The sequence below is a fragment of the Anolis sagrei genome, chromosome X, assembly GCF_037176765.1.
Source record: "Anolis sagrei isolate rAnoSag1 chromosome X, rAnoSag1.mat, whole genome shotgun sequence".
NCBI lineage: Eukaryota > Metazoa > Chordata > Lepidosauria > Squamata > Dactyloidae > Anolis > Anolis sagrei.
Window position 1 is genome coordinate 88,971,294 of NC_090034.1, and position 23,093 is coordinate 88,994,386.

Here is a 23,093-nt window from a genome sequence, read left to right on the forward strand (position 1 = left end):
GCTGCCCAATTGCCAATGTTGATGCAACATCCACCAGGGAGAAAGTGACTTCAAACCAGCAGCAACTATTCTCTATCAGGGCAACCTTCAGTATAGGGATGGGAAACAATGCCCTACTGTTACTTGCCTTAAACCACATGCCTTTGTGGAAGCACCGGCACTGGCTGAGGGGAGCACAATGGTACCCTGCTAAAAAGTAACCCTTATTGCACTGACAGCCTTCAGCACATAGGTTGGGACACTTGGTGATGCTGGTCACTTCTTTGCATCTGCTGGGGCAAGCCCTGGTACAGAGTTCATAGTGACTGTTGGCCGGGCATTTCATAGCTGCAAGGAAGATTAAGGGACAGTAATTACTACATGAAAGAAGCTCACAGAAATAGCTTTTTAGAAACATAAGAACCTGCTTTAAACAGTCAACCTACTAGTTGAGTTTTGTATTAATTACAGCTAGACACCTTCCACATTTACTGTGTTAAAAGTTCCCAGCATTTTTGATCATCAGCCATGCTGCCTGAGGATTATGACAGCTGAACTCCAGTGGAACAGTAGATTGGAGAAGGCTGGGCTACAATGATTGGTGGTAGTTCTACAAGTTTTCAAAAGGAGGTGTCTTTCCTAACTGGAATTTTTTGCATGCAAGCATGGGCTCTAAGAAAATTGTTAGTAATTAATATTCATGTTATTAAGAGAATAAAGTGTATTCTAGTGCAACAATGCTAATAGAAATTGTGACGGGACACATTGGTTCCACTCTTCTCCATAGTAAAACTGCTTTTTCCTGAACCTTCTCATCCTTGTGTTGTCAAAGGCTTTCATGTCCAGAATCACTGGATTGCTGTGAGTTTTCCAGCTGTATGGCCATATTCCAGAAACATTCTCTCCTAATGTTTTGCCTGCATCTATGGCAGGAATCCTCAGAGGTTGTGAAGTATATTGGAAACTAAGCAAGGAACTCTTGTTTGATGGAGGCAAGCGGGAATGTTGCAATTAATCGTCTTGATTAGCATTGCAAAGCCTTGCAGTTTCAAAGCCTGGCTGATTCCTGCCTGGGGGAATTCTTTGTTGGTAGGTTTTAGCTGGCCCTGATTGTTTCATGTCTGAAATTCACCTGTTTTCAGAGTGTTGCTTTTTATTTACTTATTTAATTTTAGAGTTTTTTAAATACTCATAGCCAGATTTTGTTCATTTTCATGTTTGTGGATTTCAATGGCTTCTCTGTGTCGTCTGACATGGTAGTTGTACGATTGGTCCAGCATTTCTGTGTTCTCAAATAATATGCTGTGTCCAGATTGGTTCATCAAATGCTCTGCTATGGCCAACTTCTCTGGTTGAGTTAGTCTGCAGTGCCTTTCATGTTCCTTGATTCATGTTTGGGTGCTGCTGCATTTGGTGGTCCCTATGTAGACCTGTCCACAGCTGCATGGTATTGAAGATCTGGATACCAGAATTAAAAAACTCTAAAATAAGGACAATAAATCACAAATAACTACTCACCATGCATGTGCCCATGCAGTCATGCTGGCCACATGACCTTGAAGGTGTCTATGGAAAATGCCAGCTCTTTGGCTTAGAAAATGGAGATGAGCACCACCCTAAAGAGTCAGACACGACTGACCTTAATGTCAAAGGGAAACATTTACCTTTACTTAGAACTACTTACGGCAGAATTTTGCGGTTCTCCAGGGCTGGATCTGAATGCCAGCAGCTTGGCAAGCAGTGACATAGCCATGTATAGCTCGACAGAGGATAACAGTGTTCCCTCGTGCCTTGCAGAGATCATGCACACAGTGGTTGTAGAAGACTGCAGGATTGATAGTAGAATAACAGGCAGAGAAAGGTCCATTTTCTGCCTGCAATATGCTGCATTGGCTGGTGTGGACATAGCTGGATTTTTGGCTCACGTGGCAAGGCCCACAGATTGAAGATGCACAATCCTCTTTGCAGACTGCCTGGACCCCACCCACTTTCCAAGACGTTGCAAAGTGTGAAATGCTTGTGGATGGCTGGCCACTGGGCAGGAATAAGTCATCCCGGGGCCTGCCATTATAATTACCACACAAGCCACACATCTGGCCATAATATGTGTTAGGCACTTTGACGATTAGATGGTAGAGTTGGTCAAAGGAGACAAATAAGCCAAAGTCCGTCTGAACTACAATGTTGTCACCATGGTAGAATGCCCACATGCCATCACCCTCCAGTCGAAAAGGTAAGAAGGTGATTGCTCCATTCACCTGTGGCAATGGAAATTGAGAGTTAGTGGGAAGCAAAGAGGTACATGCACCCTCTGCTCTGAATACTCCAAAGGAGATCTTTGGAAAGTTCTGCTTCGAACATCAAGTGGCTCAGAAGTGTGCTCTCGTTGCCCTTATAAAACCTTGGAAGAAGGACCACCACGTTCTCACACTTTATACTGCTCTATCCTCTCTTGAGCATGAGAGGAACTCACTGATGGTGCAGGATGAATTTACACCCAGTGTGTGGAATGTTGCAAAAGGATACACAAGACATCTCCACCTGTAATCCCACCCCTCCAATAAAGTACAGGCATGGTCTGCCTATGCCACTAAGAGGATTCTAACCCACAACTCCCAGAATCCCACCCCGCCCCCCATGGCAGTGCACTTTCCTAAGTTCAGAACTAAAGCAACCTCTGATATTTAGTTTTGTGTTGCTCCTAGTGGATTGTAGCTGTATGGATATTTTGAATTTTTATCTCTTTTTACCTTCCTTAGAAAATGGGCTTAGTGAGCTAGTGAGCTCCAAGACATTTTCTATCTAGAATGGATTTATTTTCTTGAATAAGTATTTTGAACCTAAAGTTCTGTCTCTGCAATCCTGTTCCATCCTGTTGAATGGAAGCTTATCCTGGCTCACCTCACATAAGTTTCTGCTGGTTATGAAGTGTGCTTCTGGCACATTTCATAAGGTGTTGCTGGGGGACACCTGCTCGCCCTCACAACCATTGACTTGTGGGGCCTCGCAGGGCTCTATTCTGTCCCCCATGTTGTTTAACATTTACATGAAGCCGCTGGGAGAGATCATCCAGAGTTTTGGGGTCAGATGTCATCTGTACACGGATGATGTTCAGCTCTATCACTCCTTCCCACCTGTCACTAAGGAGGCTGTGCAAGTCCTGAATCAGTGCTTGGCTACTGTGTCAGACTGGATGAGGGCGAACAGATTGAAATGTAATCCAGACAAGACAGAAGTAATCCCGGTCAGTCGAAAGGCTGACCAGGGGATAGGGTGACAGCCTGTGTTCGACAAGGTTACACTCCCCCTGAAGACACAGGTTTGCAGTCTGGGAGTGATCCTGGACGCAACGCTGAGCCTGGAACCTCAGGTCTTGGCGGTGGTCAGGAGAGCTTTTTCACAATTAAAACTTGTGCGCTAGCTGTGCCTGTTCCTTGGAAAGTCTGACTTGGCCACGGTGGTCCACGCTCTGGTTACATCCCGAATAGACTACTGCAATGCTCTCTACGTGGGGCTGCCTTTGAAAACCTCTTGGAAGCTTCAATTAGTCCAATGGTCGGTAGCCAGGTTGTTAACTGGAGCGGTGTACAGGGAGCGTACTACTCCTTTGTTGTGCAAGCTCCACTGGCTGCCGATTGGCTTCTAGGCACAATTCAAAGTGCTGGCCCAGAATACTTACTTGTCCGAACGTATCTCCTGCTATGAACCATTATGAAGCTTAATATCGTCAGGAGAGACTCTGCTCTTGATCCCACCAGTCTTGCAAACATGGTTGGTGGGGACGAGAGACAGGGCCTTCTCGGCAGTGGCCCCCGTCTGTGGAACTCCCTCCCTTAGGAGATCAGGTTGGCCACCTCCCTCCTGCCCTTTAGAAGACAACTGAAGACCTGGCTCTGTGGCCAGGCATTTGATTAGATGGAAGTAACAATAGGAAAAGAATTTGGATTTGCAACATTGGATTTCCCAGCTTGATTTTTGGTTTTACTGGCATTCTAATATTATTGTTAAATGAGTTTATTAGCTGATTTGTCTGATGTTTTAAGATGTTTTTACTGTTTTAATTGTATTCTTATGATGTATACCAGGGGTCCCCAAACTACGGCCCGTGGGCCGCATGTGGCCCGCCGAGAGCATTTCTCCGGCCCGGCATTTCTCCATGCCCACCCGGCGCCGCTCTGCCCACCGCGGGAACCCTCTGCTCCGGCCGCTCTGGTCTCCAAGGAGACCAGAGCGGCCGGAGCAGAGGGTTCCCGTGAAGGCCGGAGCGGCGCCGGGTGGGCGTGGCCAGCGGCGCCGGGTGGGCGTGGCCAGCGGCGCCGGGTGGGCGTGGCCAGGGAAACGCTTGCATTCTCTGGCCACGCCCACCCGGCGCCGCTCTGCCCATCACGGGAACCCTCTGCTCCGGCCGCTCTGGTCTCCAAGGAGGCAGGTAAACTACAACTCCAAAGCCTTTTATAGTTTACCTGCCTCCTTGGAGACCAGAGCGGCCGGAGCAGAGGGTTCCTGCGAAGGCCGGAGCGGCACCGGGTGGACGTGGCCAGGGAACGCTGGTGTTCTCTGGCCACGCCCACCTGGCGCCGCTCCGACCATCGCTGGAACCCTCTGCTCTGGCCGCTCTGGTCTCCAAGGAGGCAGGTAAACTACAACTCCAAAACCAAAGGACACTGCCCACCAAACCCTTCCAGTATTTTCCGTTGGTCATGGGAGAACTGTGTGCCAAGTTTGGTTCAATTCCACCGTTGATGGGGTTCAGAATGCTCTTTGATTGTAGGTGAACTATAAATCCCAGCAACTACAACTCTCAAACGTCAATATTCTATTTCCCCCATACTCCACAAGTGTTCACATTTGGGCATATGGAATATCAGTGCCAAGTTTGGTCCAGATGTATCATTGAGTCCACAGTGATTGATGGAGGCAGGTGAACTACAACTCCAAAACCAAAGGACACTGCCCACCAAACCCTTCCAGTATTTTCTGTTGGTCATGGGAGAACTGTGTGTCAAGTTTGGTTCAATTCCACTGTTGATGGGGTTCAGAATGCTCTTTGATTGTAGGTGAACTATAAATCCCAGCAACTACAACTCCCAAATGTCAAGATTCTATTTTCCCTCAAACTCCACCAGTGTTCACATTTGGGCATATTGAGTATTTGTGCCAAGTTTGATCCCGATCCATCATTATTTGTGTCCACAATGATCTCTGAATGTAGGTGAACTACAACTCCAAAACCAAAGGACACTGCCCACCAAACCCTTCCACTATTTTCAGTTGGTCATGGGAGAAATGTGTGCCAAGTTTGGTTCAATTCCACGGGGTTCAGAATGCTCTTTGATTGTAGGTGAACTATAAATCCCAGCAACTACAACTCCCAAATGACAAAATCATTTTTTTTGAGTGAAGGACATACATTGGGTTGTTAGTTGTTAGTTGTCTTGTGTCTAAAATTGGTGTCAATTCGTCCAGTGGTTTTTGAGTTCTGTTAATCCCACAAACAAACATTACATTTTTATTTATATAAAAGTGTGGGTCTTTGTTTTTTGATTTTTTGGGGGGTTTTTTGCACTGCAAATAATATATGTGCAGAGTGCATAGGAATTCATTCATGTTTTTTTTTTCAAATTATAATCCGGCCCCCCAACAGTTTGCAGGACTGTGACCCGGCCCTCTGTTCAAAAAGTTTGGGGACCCCTGATGTATACGTTGTAAGCATCATTGATGCCTATGTGAGGCTGCCCTGAGTCCCCCTTGTGGGGAGAAGGGTGGGATAGAAGTGTACGAAATAAATAAGTGAGGGTTATTTTTTGAGCCTAACAGCTCTGATTCCCAACAGACTTCCCTTTCCCTGGATTTGTCCAGTTTTACTACACATCTACCCAGTTGCTGTGGATAATGTCCTTATTTCCTCCATTTATCTAACAACTGCCCTTTAAAGCAAAGAGCAACATTCCACATGTCCATCCAGTCCACAGAATCTTACCAGGATAATGCCTCTCTTTTCCCGAAAGACTGAGATTGTGTTTTGATGGGCAATGACTGACACAACTTTTGTCACTGAGACCTTGCCATTGGATCGCCTCTCATTCTCCACGTTGACAGAGAAGGCTGGATAAGAACTCTTGAAAGTGCAGCTTTTAGCCAGAATGTATGAGCAGTTGCTCTGGAGATCAAACGTGGTTCCATCAAAGGTGATGTAGTGTGGGTCGCCAGCTACATGGCATGTTCCACTGCCTTTGGAGCCAAGTCCTTGACACTTGTGGACACCATTCACTAGACGGCACTCTTCATTAGGACTGCAGGAAGAACGGTGGCATTTCATGATGCCACCTACTTGGCAAACACATTGTTCCTTGCAGAATCCATTGAGGTAGAAAGTCTCACCCGCCTTGTAGTAGAAGCCTTGGTGAACACAGCCACACTGGGAGATGGGAACACACTGGTTGCCACTCAAGACGAAACCTTCATCACACTCACATCCCTCATGGCACTTAGTAGTACAGAGAACCGGGTTAAAGAGGCTGCGACATGTCACGGGGCAACTGCTGGCACAAACTTTATAGTGGCTGTTTGCTGAACAGTTAGGTTCTGAAGGGACACAAGAAGAAATGAATAGCACATTAGCGAAATGAAAGGTTACTACAGGATGGGCCAGATCAGAAAGTCATGGGAGGCAAAATGGAAAGGCTTAATTTACAGAATAAAGGGGAAAATATAAATATAAGGAATTAAACAAGATTATCCTCGTGACTGAATAATTGTAATAAGAACAGCAAAATTTGTAAACTGTTCCCAGGGAGTCTAGATCAGTTTGCCCATGACTGATCCCCTTATTCCAGGCAGAAAGGCACAATCCAAACTCTCCTGACATCCAATTACTATGCTTCCAATTAATATACAACCAAATAACTACAATGCCGCACAGATTTATACTATAATATTTACTTTCTTTAGCCCTCTTTGCAGATTCCATGATTTTATTTATTATAGATTTACTAAATGCCATCGCTTGCTGCCCAATGCATTCTTGGAAATGTAGTTTTGTGCAGACATATGGCTTAAATAAAATTACTATAAATGGGGTTCCTATCTCCCTCATTTTTAAAGCTATTGGGGTGAAACTTACTACAATGGTAGAACCCATTTTCTACTTTTTGCCTATCAAGTTTCATAATGTTTTACTCATCCACAGAATTTTTGGGAATTTTCAAAGGTTTTTTTTTTGTGATCTCTTCTTCTGCCTCCCCTTCCCTCCCCCATCAGCCCAGATTGGCTAGAGAGGCATACCAATATGTTTGGCTTTATCTCTCAGCAGGGCTTGGTTGTTCTGTGAATTTTAGCTCTGTCATAGTTGCATCCGAACTTCTGAGGCGCGAAATTTAAGATCTTCCGGGGAGGCCCTCCTTTCGCTCCCACCATCGTTACAAGCACTGTTGGTGGGGACGAGAGAGAGAGGGCCTTCTCGGTGGTGGCCCCCTGCTTCTGGAATGCCCTTCCTAGAGAAATAAGACAGGCCCCATCCCTCCCCTCTTTTCGTAAGAGCCTGAAGACCTGGTGATTTAAACAAGCCTTTAGTTCTAGCTCAGCCCCAGATACTGTTGAATATGGCCATATCTTTTTCTAACAATTACCCAAGTTACTTCCTCCTATTAGGCCCCGGAAATAAATAGCCATAGACTTTACCTATTATTGTTGTTGCCTGCTATAGCATTGCACCTAATTTCCCGGGCCTTCTACAAATTGCACTAGCCTTGGCCCGGCCTTTTCAATTGCCTTGAACAGGCCGGATTATTTTAAATATATATGTGCTATTGTGATTTTTTTATGCTTATATTGTCTTGTTCATTTTATGTTTATGTCATTTACTTTGCATGCATTGACGATGTTACCTGAAAATCAGTCTGAGCCCCCTCGGGGAGATAAAGTGATATATAAATAAAGTTTTGTTTTTGTTGTTGTAAGAATCAAAGGCTTCTTTTGATTCAAATTCTTAATATTGCAAAGGCAGCAAGTAGGCAGGTCAGAACTTGCTTCAAAAGTGCCAAACATCCGAACTAGATCAGAACCAAGGGTATTTCCACATCAAACGCACAAGCCTAGTGTTTAATTAACACTCTGCATTTCACAATTCTACTGTGAACTCTTAATGTCACACAAGAAGCATGTTTCTGCACTTGTGTCATCTTTTTTTCATATAGACATATTGCTACTGCATGCATGAACTTAGCAAAATAATAAATCTGTGCATCATAGTAATAAAATATGGATAAAGCACAAAAAACCTCAAAAACTTACTGCAGAGATGGGCAGATCTCCATTCATCAACCATAGCACCAGCTGCTTGGCATGCTGCAGCATAGGAGGAAAGAATGTGACAGATTACACTTATGTTGCCCTTATTGGAACAATAGTCAAAGACGCAGTCTCTGAAGTACAGTTCGGGTGGCACCTTGCTATAGCATCTTCGGAAGGGCCCTTGTTTCTCTAACAGGATGCCACATTCCTTGCTTGTTCTCTGTGTGTGCTCCATGTTCTGAAAATCCGGGCAGGCATTCTTCTCCTTCTCAGTGCAGCCCGGGATGTCTCGAAACTTCCAACTTCTTCCAAAATCTGCAGGATTAGTCGCCAACACTCCATTTGGCTGCAACATATCATCATCTGCCTTTGCATTGAAATTGCCACATAAGCCACACAGGTGACTCCTATAGGTTCCTGGTACTGTGATTCGGATATTATTCTTCCCATCAAATGTGACATATAGGCCCAAATCAGTTGTGATTACGATATCCCAGCCCTGGCGATACAGGGAGACTTTGTCGTATTCGATGTTATAAGGCAGGTTGATCAAGAGGCCATTCAACTGGGAGAAAAAAAGAAGTTGAGTGGGTGAGAGATCAAAAAACAATATTTTCATGGAATATATTTGGGATATAAATTCCATGAATTGCATTTTTGCAGACAGGAAGCAAGTTTTGAGCAAAGAAGCTTAGAAGACCTGCTTCAATTGGAAGGGGAGAGGGGGGACCCAACATATTTGAAGATCATGCAGAAATTTAGCCAATTTCAGTGGGCACTCCTTCCAAAATTGCCTCCTTAGCATCTTTTGACGTATCAATGACATCCAGTGACCATGATGTTGAATGGCAGAGTATAACATAAATGTCCACAATGTTAACCCCTGCAGCCCTTCCATGGCCATTCAGTAACTGATGGAAGAAGAGGAGACAGCTCAGACAAGCTTGTTGTGTCGCCACAGTTAAATGTGGACCAATAAGTGTATATACTCGAGTATAAGCCTAGTTTTTCAGCCCCCTTTTTAGGTTGAAAAAGCTCTCCTTGGCTTATAGTCGAGTTAAAGCTATTTATTATTTTACTCTGTTATTAGTATTATTTTTATTACATTTATTATTTTACTCTATTATTATTATTATTATTCCATTTGCATTATTTTACTCTATTATTATTTTATTATATTTATTTTTTACTCTCTGCATTATTATTATTATTACATTTATTATTTTACAATATTTATTATTAATATTACATTTATTATTTTACAATATTTATTATTATTATTACATTTATTATTTTACTCTATTATTACTGTTATCATTACATTTCCACTATTTTACTTTATTATTTTTTATTGCATTTATTATTTTACTCTATTATTATTGGAAGGATACGTAAGCACATTTACGCTGAAGAAGGTTGGAATTATGGTTTAATCAGAGTTGGGTAGTCTTTTCTTAAATTACAGTTTTATGTAAATATTCAAAAACATTTAACCTTCTGATGCCTCAATTAATGTAACTTTATTGGTATCTATTTTCATTTTGAAATTCACCAGTAGCTGCTGCATTTCCCATTCTTAGCTTATACTCAAGTCAATACGTTTTCCATGTTTTTTGTGGTAAAATTAGGTGTCTTGGTTTATATTCGAGTCAGCTTATACTTGAGTATATACGGTACATCATCCACTGAGATCTGACGAATTCCTTTGGTAATCTTAGTGGATAATGTAATCCTTCTGCATCTGGCTATGAGCATATAGCCAGGTAATTCTCTTGATTCTACCCCACTGTCCACCAGCTACTATTTGCTATGTGATGGAGACTGCAACATATAAACAGTGAAGGCTATTTTGAGGTTGGAGGGGGTCAGTTTTAGTCATTGCAGAAGGAGGAGAAGAAAACGAATCTCTGGAATGACAAGGAAAAAACATATTTAGATGCTTTCCACCCTGTGTATGTTATTAACAGTATGGCAAACACAGTGTGGTGGCGTTGGCAATCACTTTCTCCACTGGGCACCATGAGATCTAGAGATGCAGGAACCATGTGCTGGGTTGTTGTGGGTTTTTTGAGCTGTATGGTTGTGAGGATGCCTGCCACAGATGCAGGCGAAATATCAGGAGATAATGCTTCTAGAACATGGCCATACAGCCCAAAAAACCTACAACGACTCAGTGAATCCACCCATGAAAGCCTTCGACATGTATTGAACCATGTGCTTCTTGAGATGAGAAAGGGAGAGAAGATAGCAGACAGTGGAAAGAAGACATTCAAGAGAGTAGAATTGACGCAGGTGCCTGTTCATTGTGGTTATGGGATTTGGAGAAATTGTAGCCCAAAAAAGTAAGTTTTCCAAGTTCTAGTTTATAGTCACATCAGTTCTGCTCCTTTTTTTAAAAAAAAAATGAGCAGGAAAACTAATATTGGGTTGTTGTAGGTTTTTTTGGGCCATGGTCTAGAGGCATTCTCTCCTGACATTTCGCCTGCATCTATGGCAAGCATCCTCAGAGGTAGTGAGGTCTGTTGGAACTAGGAAAAAGGGTTTATATATCTGTGGAATGACCAGGGTGGGACAAATGACTCTTGTCTGCTGGAGCTAGGTGTGAATGCTTCAACTGACCACCTTGATTAGCATATAATGGCCTGACAGTGCCTCTAATCAAGGACATCTAATCACCTCTCAACAAAAGTTTGCTCTAGGCACTGTCAGGCCATTATATGCTAATCAAGGTGGTCAGTTGAAGCATTCACACCTAGCTCCAGCAGACAAGAATCATTTGTCCCACCCCAGTCATTCCACAGATATATAAACCCTTTTTCCTAGTTCCAACAGACCTACCTCTGAGGACGCTTGCCATAGATGCAGGCGAAACGTCAGGAGAGAATGCCTCTAGACCATGGCCATATAGCCCGAAAAAACCTACAACAACCCAGTGATTCTGGCCATGAAAGCCTTCGACAATACATTAAAACTAATATTATACGTGTTTAATCATTTTCATAAGGAAAACATGAGGTGTGCAGAATAACTTTGAGAGTTCCACAATATTATTTCTTGATGGTCCCATTCCTCCCCCCAACCCTCTGAATATTCAATTCCCTGAAATAAGGTGGAAAGGGTGAACACATAAACACATAAGAGGAGAATAGTAGAAACTCCCATGATATGTTCACTCACCAGGACTTGGTTCTTGCTGACTGTAACCGTCACCCCATAGACCTTGATCTCAATGACTTTGGAGGCTGAAGGATTCTTGAGTCCTTGTTTCTCATTCTGAACCAAGACTTGGAAGTGAGTCAAGTTGGCTTTGCTGTGGTGACAGAGTTCAGATAGACGGTAAACACAGGTCCCGTAGACGTCATAGCGCAAGCCATCAAAGGTAATATGATGTAATTGACCTAGAGCAGTGCAGGTCCCATAGAAAGTGGGATGACATCTTCTCATGCCATTGACCACATGGCATGCCTCTGTCTCCTTGCAACGGGACTCATGGCAGAATACCTTCTTGTCTTGTGCTCTGCACATGCACTGATAATGGCATTGGTTGTCACCCCAGAAACGCTCATTGGGTGCGTAGAGCTGACCATGATAGACACAACCACATCGGTCTTTGGAAATGCATTTGCCACTATCCAATACAAAGCCTGGCTTGCATTGGCAGGTCTCCACACATGGCAATTTGCAATTCTTTGGTGCATCAAGGTCAGTACAGGTGGCAGGACAAGCCGAGCCACAGGACATGTATTCACTATGGTCAGGGCAAATTATGGCTGAAAAGAGAAGGACAAAAGAGGTCTATTTTGTAGCAGCTGGGATTGAAGTTACTTAGTTAACTATCATACAAACTCACTACCTAGTGAGATTAGGCAAGTTCCCACCCTGGCAGCCTTTAAGAAAGACCTAAAGACTTGGGTCCTCTGGTGTTCCTTTGACAAGTGAACACATACCCACATATCGTGTCCGTCCCAACTTCAGTTCTGTCCTCATGACACACTTTCTCCCATTTTTAATGAAGGTTCAACTCCACTGTTCGCCCCTTCTGTGCTCCCCCTCAGACACTTATTTTTCCATTTACTTAATAACTCCATTTACTAATCTTGTTGTTGTTCATTCGTTCAGTCGTCTCCGACTCTTCGTGACCTCATGGACCAGCCCACGCCAGAGCTCCCTGTCGGCCGTCACCACCCCCAGCTCCTTCCCAGAGTTTTATCAATTTTATCCTGTGCATTTGGCCCGCCCATTGTGCTTTTATTTCTTTATCATGTTATTTTGCATTTGTTTATTTCATATTCTGTTGTTTCATGTATTTTATTTTGATGTTATATTTGCTGGTTTGTATTGTATTTTGTTGTAGTGTATTTCTGGGCTTGGCCTTATGTTAGCAGCCTTGAGTCCCCTTTGGGGAGATGGTGGCAGGGTATAAATAGATTATTATTATTATTATTATTATTATTATATGTCAAAACCTGGATGAACTTATGTATGTGGCAATTAAGTACCTCTATCCACCATGGCACTGTTTCTAATCTAGCAAAAAACAACAACAAAAACCAACAACAACAACCAATACCCACAAACAAACAACCCCCCTCCCCCCCAAAAAACCCAAAAAACTCAAAACATACAATCCACAAAACACTTTTGGCAAGTAAGTGCTTTTTGGCACTTCCTTGCCACAGTGAGTAATGTGGGGATGCTGGTGATCGATGTGCCTTTTACAGTTGTTTTTATCCAGATGAACTAAGTTATTATATTATATCCAGGGAGGACCTAAAAGAAGTGCTGAACTATCCAATCTCCTTGCTGCCACCATGGTTTTTTGGCTCTATCCTGTCTTACCAGGATGAGAAGAGAAGGTTAGTACTCCTTTTTTGATAGGCTCTCCTCAGACGGACTGTTTGCCACCCAATTTCTGTCTGCAGCTGGTGCCCTTGGGGAGACAACTGAGGACACATGAGGAACCCACCAAATTTTAAGTCACCATCACTGTTTCTTCACCCTTTGGTTCTGAAATGGGAAGACATCTACTGGTGGTGCACAAGCCAGTCTTGATTACTCCCTCCCTTTTGCCCTCAACCAGTCTCCTTGGAGGATTGGTTTGAAAGTTGACTCTGACCCAATTAACACCCTCTCCAGATCTTACTGGAGCACCTGGGGAGCTGTTGGGTTGCTTGTCTTTTGTCAGTTTTCTCTCCACTGCCTGACTGCCCGCCCACCTTCAGTTGTCCTTAGCCAGTCTGTAGGTGAGATTGGACACTGAACAGGATCTGGAGAACATAGACAAAAAAAACAAAACACCCACCACTCCCCCCATCTCAGTCCCTTTGTCTACCCTGGAAACTCACACACCACCTTCCCTCTCTTCTCCTGCTCCTCATGTCCTATCGCCTTCTCCTCAGACCAAGTGAACAAGTGATGTAACATGCAAGACTGAGCCCAAATCCTCAAACTTTAACCTGAAAATGTAGGGTGGTGAAAGGTGAGAACACTAGGGTATCCTAAGACAATCTAAAAGAAGCACTGCCACCTACTACTCGCACAGCTCCTTTGAGGACCATCATTTTTCTGCCTAGGCATTCAAAAGTGGCATTGTGGCAGAGAAAGTGGTTGAGAGATGGCTTCTTTCATGTCTTCTCTGGACAGACTAAACTCTTGTCTCTCGCCACTCCACTCAGAGAAGAGGATGGTTATTTTTGTTAAGAGTGCATGTCTCTACACAATATTTTTTCATAAGAGGTTATATGATATCTTTTGTCAAAAAGGGAACAATCTCCTGAGCAGAGTGGCAAAAGCCCTCGGGTGAGAAAATGGCAGTGGCAGGGCAGTTTGGCCCCCTGAGACAGTACTGGTGCTTTCACCTCTCTGTGGAAGAGACCTAAGGAGCTCTGTAATAAGTTCCTGAGTTTTTTCTTGTCTTATCTATGGGTCAAAATCCATAATAATGGACTCTAAACATGTCCTGAACCTATACATGAGTATATTGGAGATCTTGGAGTCCGTATGGACAACAAGTTAAACATGAGTCAACAATGTCATGCAGCAGCAAAAAAACCAATGGGATTTTGGCCTGAATAAATAGCAATATAGTGTCTAGATCCAGGGAAGTCATGCTATCCCTCTATTCTGGCTTTTCCGCTGTGCCTTTGGCGAGTAGGTACTCAGTATGATTTTTTATACCCTCTCAACGTTTTTGGCTAATGGAGTTCGTGCCCTCCAAATAGGATGTTCTGCCCCATAACTGTGTGTTTTATGAGTTCCATTTAAACTTCCTTCTCCTATTTTATCTCATCATAGCTTGTCAATTGTTTTTATTCGGAATATGTGGCCCGCCCATTGTCATTTCTATTGTGATTGTGTCTATTGGTATTTTATTTTTATTTTTTTATTATTACTATTATTTTTTATTATTATTTTAATGTTGTTATGCTGTTGTTGTCTGATGTATGTGCTTTGAATTTATTCCTGTATTATGTTGTCCGGGCTTGACCCCATGTAAGCCGCACTGAGTCCCCATTGGGGAGATGGTGGCGGGGTAGAATTAAATATTATTATTATTATTATTATTATTATTATTATTATTATTCTGCCTTGGTTAAACCACACCTGGAATATTGTGTCCAGTTCTGTGCACCACAATTGAAGAAAGATAATGACAAGCTGGAATGTGTCCAGAGGAGGGCAACTAAAATGATCAAGGGTTTGGAGAACAAGCCCTATGAGGAGTGGCTTAAAGAGCTGGGTATGTTTTGCCTTTAGAATAAAGGACTGAGAGGAGACATGATGGCCATGTATAAATATGTGAGGGAAAGTCATGGGGAGGAGGGAGCAACCTTGTTTTCTGCTGCCCTGGAGACTAAGGAGCAATGGCTTCAAACTACAGGAAAGGAGATTCCACCTGAACATGAGGAAGAATTTCCTGACTGTGAGAGCTGTTCAGCAGTGGAACTCTCTGTCCCCGAGTGTGGTGGAGGCTCCTTCTTTGGAGGCTTTTAAACAGAGACTGGATGGCCATCTGTTGGGGTGTGTGTGTGTGTGTGTGTGTGCTTTGAATGAGATTTTCCTGCTTCTTGGCAAGGTGTTGGACTGGATGGCCCACGAGGTCTTTTCTAACTCTATGATTCTATATACGGTAAGTAGCTGATACAGAATACTGCCCCAAATCTCTATCTACATGAAGCACTTAGCTGTTTATATATTTATATAGAAGTCCTTTGCAAAATATGTTCTCTTTTGGAAAGTCCCCCCATCCAAATGTCTTGATTGTGCTTCTCATTTGACCCCTACTTCCACAAATTCCCCCTTGTACTCACTGCAGCCAGTATGTTTCCTCCAGTCAGCAATTTTTACCCCTTCTCTTTGGCAGGCATCAGCGTAAGTCTTTAATGCTCGGCACAAGATCTGCTTGTACCCATCAAAGGTACATAAATCAATCACACAGTCATTCAGATAGGGCTTGGGATCAATCACAGCATGGCAGGGTCGGAAAGGGCCACCGGTGTGCTTAGTGATCTGGCCGCATAAGGTCTCTGCGTTGTATCTGCTCACCATCTCTGGAGTACAGCGTCTGCATTTGCTGTGGCAGCCATGACTACAGGCATGGTCCCCATCTTCTACCTTCCAGCTTTTGCCGAATTCGACAGCATTGGTGGTCAAGCTTCCCAAGGATGTTGTAAAGTCATCATTAGGGTTCCCGTTGTAATTGCCACAGAGGCCACAAATGTGGTTCTGAAAAGCTGGAGTCACCTTCACTGCAAGGTAATATTTCCAGTCGTAGTAGACCTTCAGGCCAAAATGGGTTTCAATGACCAACTGTTCTCCTCGGTGGTACAGGGAGAGTTTCCCATCATGCAAAGTAAGGGGTAAGCGGGAGCGTAGTTGGTTGACCTAGATGGTGCAGAGGCAGATAAAGAACATTTTTTATAGTTAAAATGAAATAATCCCGAGAAAGAACTGGACTAAAATGATAATAATGCATCTTATTTTCAAAAGCTCCCTGCAAATGATTGGGTTAAGCTCTGTAAGACTGTTCTCTCTCATCCTCAGCACCTTGCTATGTGGGAAAAAGAGACAGTGATTTTGGGGTCTAGCTCCCAGAATCCCCAACCAGCATAGAAAATGAGTATAGATGCAAAAGTCATAGAATCATGGCATAGGTAAAAGGTAAACGTTTTCCCCTGACATTAAGTCCAGTCATGTCCAACTCTGGAGGTTGGCGCTCATCTCCATTTCTAAACTTAAGAGCTGGCATTATCCATAGACACCTCCAAGATCATGACTGTGGTCGGCATGACTGCATGGAGCACCGTTACCTTCCTGCTGGAGCAGTACCTATTGATCTACCCACATTTGCATGTTTTCAAACTGCCAGGTTGGTAGAAGCTGGGGCTAACAGCAGGAGCTCACCTCGCTCCCCGAATTCGAACCTGCAACTTTTCAGTAAGCAAGTTCAGCTCAGCAGTTTAACTCACTGCGCCACTGGAATATGAAGCGGTATCAAAATGCTGTAGCTGTATACTGTAGATATACCCCATGTCTAGAAATTTCATTGGGAGCAGTATTCTTGTCTGGGTGGGAGGGGCAATGCTTTGAGGGAGGAAAACATAAAAGGGAAACATTCCTAAACAGCTCAGTAATAACCAAGCAAGCACAGTGGCTTTGGAATGCTGACTAAGGCTGTGTCTATACTGACATATAATCCACATTATCTGATTTGAGCTGGATTATATGAGTCTACATTGCTATACAATCCAGTTCAAACCAGATAACCTGGATTTTATATGGCTGTGTAGATGGGGCCTAAGGCTGGAGCTACACTACTATATTTTCCACTTTCTGATCCCAGATTATTTGCTTTGAACTGGAGCATATGAGTCTGCATTGCCATATAATCCAGTTCAAACCAGATAACCTGGATTTTATATGGCTGTGTAGATGGGGCCTAAGGCTGGTGCTACACTGCTATATCGATCCCAGATTATTTGCTTTGAACTGCATCATATGAGTCCATACCGTCATGGAATCCAGTTCAAAACAGATAATATGGGATCAGAAACTGGATTATGTGGCAGCGTCAAAGAGGCTTAAATGTTAACACTTGGAAAACAGAATAGAAAAGAGAGACAGGAGTGACTGGCTTGTGAATGCCAGTATTGCCAACTGGAATAATTTGTTGTTGTTATTACTTCCAATATTAGTGGTGCTGCTATTATTATGCCAACAAATATTCACCTATTTTTATTTGGGAACCAACACAAGCAAACATAATTTTCTCAAATATAATAAAAGCACATAGAAATGGATTCTTACTCTGACAAGGCCATATTCGTTCTTGACCATGGAGATATTGTAATTGTAGACTGTGATGGTGACCTGGCTGATGAGAGATAATGGGGAGCTCTTCTGGCTCTTGGTGAAGATGTGGAAGAATGGTAGTCCAGAACTGGCCGTGCAGGTCTTAATCACGGTGTACGTACAGGTACCTTGAAAATCATAACTACGTCCATCGAAGGTGTGGTAATGGGGCTGGCCAGAGGCCCAGCACATTGGCTGGATGGGCAAATGTGCTGGAACACATTTGGGTGAGCCATCCACAATCTTGCAGCTAGTTCCTTCCATGCATTGAATTGCATGGCACGATTGTGCAGTGGGCAAACATTTGGGAGTGCCATTCACAACCTGACATGCAGTTCCATTTTGGCAATGGATGGTCTCACAGGAAACCGGTATAGGAACACACTGGGGCTGGCCATTCTCCAATTTACAGACAGTTCCAGGGTTGCAGTGGAATTGATCGCAGGAATGTGGGATGGGTACACATTGAGGACTTCCACTAACAAGCTGGCACATAGTTCCCACATTGCAAAGTACAGAAGCACAAGATTCAGGTGATGATTCCGAAACACATGTTGGCCTGCCATGTACATTCTGGCATGCGGTTCCCTGTTGACAATGAATACTGTCACAGGAAGATGGAATGAGAACACAGGTTGGTACACTACCGACGATCTCACAAATAGTCCCTTCTTTGCAATGTAAGTTGTCACAGGAGGGAATCAAATTGTTTGGGGTGGGAACACACCTGGACCAACCGGAAACCATTTGACATGAAGTCCCTATGTTGCAGGTGACATTTCCGCAGGAGGATGGGATGGGAACACACTGAGGCCAACCACTAAAAATGTGACAGATTGTTCCAACTTCACATTGGATATGGTCACAAGAAGGGGAGATGGGAAGACATTCTGGCTTACCTTCATATATCTCACACTTGGTCCCTACATGACAAGTGGCCCTTTCACAAGAGGCTGGAGCAAGATCAAGATTGTGAGCTAGAAAGCGAACAGAAACTGGAATAGAAACAGGAACACATCGGGGCCAACCATTTTTGATTTGACAAACTGTTCCAACATCACAATGAAATTTGTCACAGGAAGGTGAGATGGGAATACATTTTGGCTGCCCACCATATATCTCACACTTAGTTCCTACAGTGCAAGTGGCCATTGCACAAGAGGGTGGGATGGGAATGGGTGCAGGGACAGGAAGAGGAGCAGGAGGGTGAATAGGAAGAGGAACACATTGGGGCCAACCATTTTTGATTTGACAAACTGTTCCAACATTACAATGGAATTTGTCACAGGAAGGTGAGATGGGAAGACATTTTGGCTGCCCACCATATATCTCACACTTGGTTCCTGGAGTGCAAGTGGCCATTGCACAAGAGGGCAGGATGGGAGCAGGAATAAGGACAGGAGCTGGAGCCGGAGCAGGAGCAGGATGGTGAATAGGAACAGGAACACATTGGGGCCAACCATTTTTGATTTGACAAACTGTCCCAACACTACAATGGAATTTGTCACAGGAAGGTGAGATGGGAAGACATTTTGGCTGCCCATCATATATCTCACACTTGGTCCCTACACTGCAAGTGGCCATTGCACAAGAGGGGTGAATTGGAGTAAGAGCAGGGGCAGGGGCAGGGGCAGGGGCAGGAGGAGGAGGAGGAGGAGGAGAAGGAGGAGGAGGAGGAGGAGGGTGAATAGGAAGAGCAACACATTGGGGCCAACCATTTTTGATTTGACAAACTTTTCCAACATTACAATGGAATTTGTCACAGGAAGGTGAGATGGGAAGACATTTTGGCTGCCCATTATATATCTCACACTTAGTTCCTGGACTGCAAATGACTTTTTCACAAGAAGCTGGAATAGGATTGGGAGTGGAAACAGGGAGAGGAAGAGGAATGGGGACACATCTGGGCCAACCATTGCTGATTTGACAAATCTTTCCAGCACTGCAATGGAATTTATCACAAGAGGGTGAGACAATCATACACGTTGGTTTCCCATTGTACATTTCACATACCGTTCCAACATTGCAAGTCACTCTTTCACAAGAGGCTGGTGTAAGAGCAGATGTGGGAGCAGGAATGGGAATGGGAATTGAAATACATTTAGGCCAACCATTACTGATCTGACACACTGTGCCAGCTTTGCAATGGAATTTATCACAAGTGGGTGAGATGGGAATGCATGTTGCCTGGTCATTGTATATCTCGCACTTAGTTCCTACATTGCAGTTGACTTTTTCACATGAAACCGGTGTATGGATGGGAACACATTTAGGCCAACCATTACTGATTTTACAAACTGTCCCTTCCGTACATTGGAAGTTGTCACAGGAAGGTGAGACAGGAATACATTTTGGTCTTCCGGCATATATCTCACACTTGGTTCCAATGCTGCAGCTAAAATTTTCACAAGAGCTTGGGACAGGATGACACGTGGGCCAACCTTCAACAATTTTACAAACTGTTCCTAGTGCGCAATAGGTGTTTTCACAGGAAGGAGGAACTGAAACACACTTCGGTTGCCCATCCACTATTTTGCAGATAGTTCCCACATTACACTTCAGCTTGTCACATGTGGAAGGGATGGAAACACATTTGGGCCAACCATCAACAATTTTGCAATTAGTGCCCTGAGCACACTGTACTTCCTGACACGAAGATGGCAAAGGCACACAAGTAGGCCATCCATTTAGTATTTCACACATAGTTCCCTCTCGGCACTTAAATTGTTCACAGGAACGTGGTCGGGGAATGCACTTTGGTGTTCCATTAATCATTTCACACACCGTCTCCTCTTTGCAAGAAATAGATGTGCAAGAACCTGGAATGCAGGTTGGCCAGCCATTTACAATGTTACACACTGTCCCCAGTTTGCATTCAAATTTTTCGCAGGAACGTGGACTAGGCACACACTTAGGCCACTCATTCTCCATTTCGCAGATAGTCCCTGTTGCACACTGGATTCTGTCACAGGAAGCTATGGCAGACACACACTTGGGGACATCATCAATGATCTCACACATGGTCCCTTCTTTGCAGTGGATTGTGCGGCAGGAAGGCAGAATGGGAACGCATACAGGCTTGCCGTTAAGTATCTCACACACAGCTCCCTGTTTGCAATGAATTTGGTCACAGGATAATGGGACTGGGTTGGGGATGCATTTGGGCCATCCGTCAACAATATTACACACAGTCCCAATTTTGCATTCCACAAACAGACAGGATGATGGCAATGGAACACAGTTGGGATGGCCACCAATCATCTCACAGATGGTTCCTTTTTCACATAAGATGGTTCCACATGATGCTGCAAGCGGGACACATTTGGCATGGCCATGAATTATCTTGCATGCAGAACCAGCTTTGCATTGGACTTCACTGCAAGAAAGCTGGGTGGGCACACATTGGGGTAAGCTGTTAATGAGCTTGCATGTGGTTCCTGGGTTGCATTGAGTGGTTTGACAGGATATAGGTGCTGGTACACATTTAGGCCAATTGTTAGTTATTACACACTTTGTGCCTTCTTTGCATTGGACAGCAGCACATGTCCTTGGTGTTGGCACACATTTAGGAAAGCCATCTGATGTATCACATATTGTCCCTTCTTGGCATTGGACCTGATGACAAGATGGTGGGTAAGGAACACACTTTGGCAGGCCATCAACCATTTCACATACTTTCCCCTCAGGGCACTGCATAGTATTGCAAGACTGATGTTCTGGGATGCACTGTGGCTGGTTGTGAGTAATCTTGCAGATGTACCCATTTCTACACTTGGTTTCACTGCAGGAATTCTGAACAAGGTTCACGGGAGGCACAATTGCTAGAAAACAAACAAACAGCTAATGAGAAATGGACAATAAACTCATAAAAGTACTTCTGAAGCCCCACAAAGCCTGAAAGTTAATAGGAAATAACAGACTATAAATTCTCAAGGTTCTTGTAGGTTTTTTCGGGCTATAGGGCCATGTTCTAGAGGCATTTCTCCTGACGTTTTGCCTGCATCTACGGCAAGCATCCTCAGAGGTAGTGAGGTCACCCTGGTCATTCCACAGATATATAAACCCCTTTTTTCCCAGTTCCAGCAGACCTCACCTCTGAGGATGCTTGCCATAGATGCAGGCGAAACATCAGGAGAAATGCCTCTAGAACATGGCACTATAGCCCGAAAAAACCTACAAGAACCTAGTGATTCCAGCCATGAAAGCCTTCGACAATATAAATTCTCAGTTTCTTATTTCATTCTGCAAATGAAAGTTAGGGGTTATCGAATCAACAATCACAGATTGAATTTTAATTTGCTTTTGAATGTGACACTGTTTATGAGAATTCGTATGAGGAATACCATTTTTTTGTATGTCAGGAGCAACTTGAGACACTGCAAGTCACGTCTGGTGTGAGAGAATTGGCTGTCTGCAAAGACATTGCCCAGGGGAAGCCCGAATGTTTAATGTTTCACCATCCTTGTGGGAGGCTTCCCTCATGTCACTGCATGGGTAGCTGGAGCTGACAGAGGGAGGTCAACCAGCTCTCCATGGATTCAAACTGCTGACCTCTCGGTCAGCCAGAAAGTGACTGTAACAAGGATTCATGCATGCCATGGTATATCCAGATCCTCCTCTTTCTCCTACTTCTCCTTCTCTTCTTCTACCTCCACTTCCATATTTTAAAAACTAAAGTGGACTTAACTCCCCTTTAAAAATTTTTTTTTAAAATACTAACTAAAATTAGCATTTGGGATGGGGTGGGGAATCTGCTCTTCAAGCTGGATACTGAATAAGAAGTAAAGTACTTGCTCCCCCCCCCCCCCTCCTTCCCACCCTCCCCAAATCCCATAACTGGGAACAGAATTGGTGGCCTTGTACTTATCTAGCAGCATGTCAAATATTCATGAGCCATACTTATCAGATATACTTTTTTTTATCACAGCCCCATTGACATGCCAGGATGTCTGGAGACTCAAGAGCCACCCATAAGACTGCTCAGTTGGAGTCTGACTAGTCTCTGTTCCTTTGCTCCATGCTGTGCAGTTCCTCTCTTAATCAACCTCCCCTATATATTTTTTTGAAAAAACTGAACAGTGATGTAATAACTATCTTTTAATATCTGAAGGGATGTCATACATGGAGTGAGCTTGTTTTCTGCTGCTCTGGACACTAGAATGGGAATAGATACAAATTGGAGATTTTTTTCTTCATGTCAGGAGCGACTTAAGAAACTGCAAGTTGCTTTCTGGTGTGAGAGAATTGGCCATCTGCAAGGACATTGCCCAGGGGACTTTTGGATGTTTGATGTTTCACCATCCTTGTGGGAAGCTTCTTTCATGTCCCCACATGGGAAGCTAGAGCTGAGATGGGAGCTCCCCATGCTCCCCGGATTCGAACTGCCGACCTGTCAGTCAGCAGTTTTGCTGGCTCAAGGGTTTAACCCATTGCACCACCAAGGGCTCCTAAATTAGAGATAGAAAGAGAGG

At 43.8% G+C, this 23,093-nt stretch overlaps 1 protein-coding gene across 1 annotated transcript in view; it reads right to left on the reverse strand.

Moving 5' to 3' along the window:
* The window catches only part of LOC132780658 (alpha-tectorin-like), a 32,764-nt gene that overhangs the window by 8,848 nt on the left and 823 nt on the right, over window positions 1-23,093 (reverse strand). The window contains exons 2-8 of the mRNA XM_067460752.1: window positions 17,578-21,443; window positions 15,582-16,155; window positions 11,449-12,041; window positions 8,272-8,836; window positions 5,960-6,564; window positions 1,664-2,237; window positions 128-327 (exon numbers count right to left, since the gene is read on the reverse strand). Coding sequence (XP_067316853.1) covers window positions 128-327; window positions 1,664-2,237; window positions 5,960-6,564; window positions 8,272-8,836; window positions 11,449-12,041; window positions 15,582-16,155; window positions 17,578-21,443 — 6,977 coding nt within the window. The remainder of the gene's footprint in view (window positions 1-127; window positions 328-1,663; window positions 2,238-5,959; window positions 6,565-8,271; window positions 8,837-11,448; window positions 12,042-15,581; window positions 16,156-17,577; window positions 21,444-23,093) is intronic.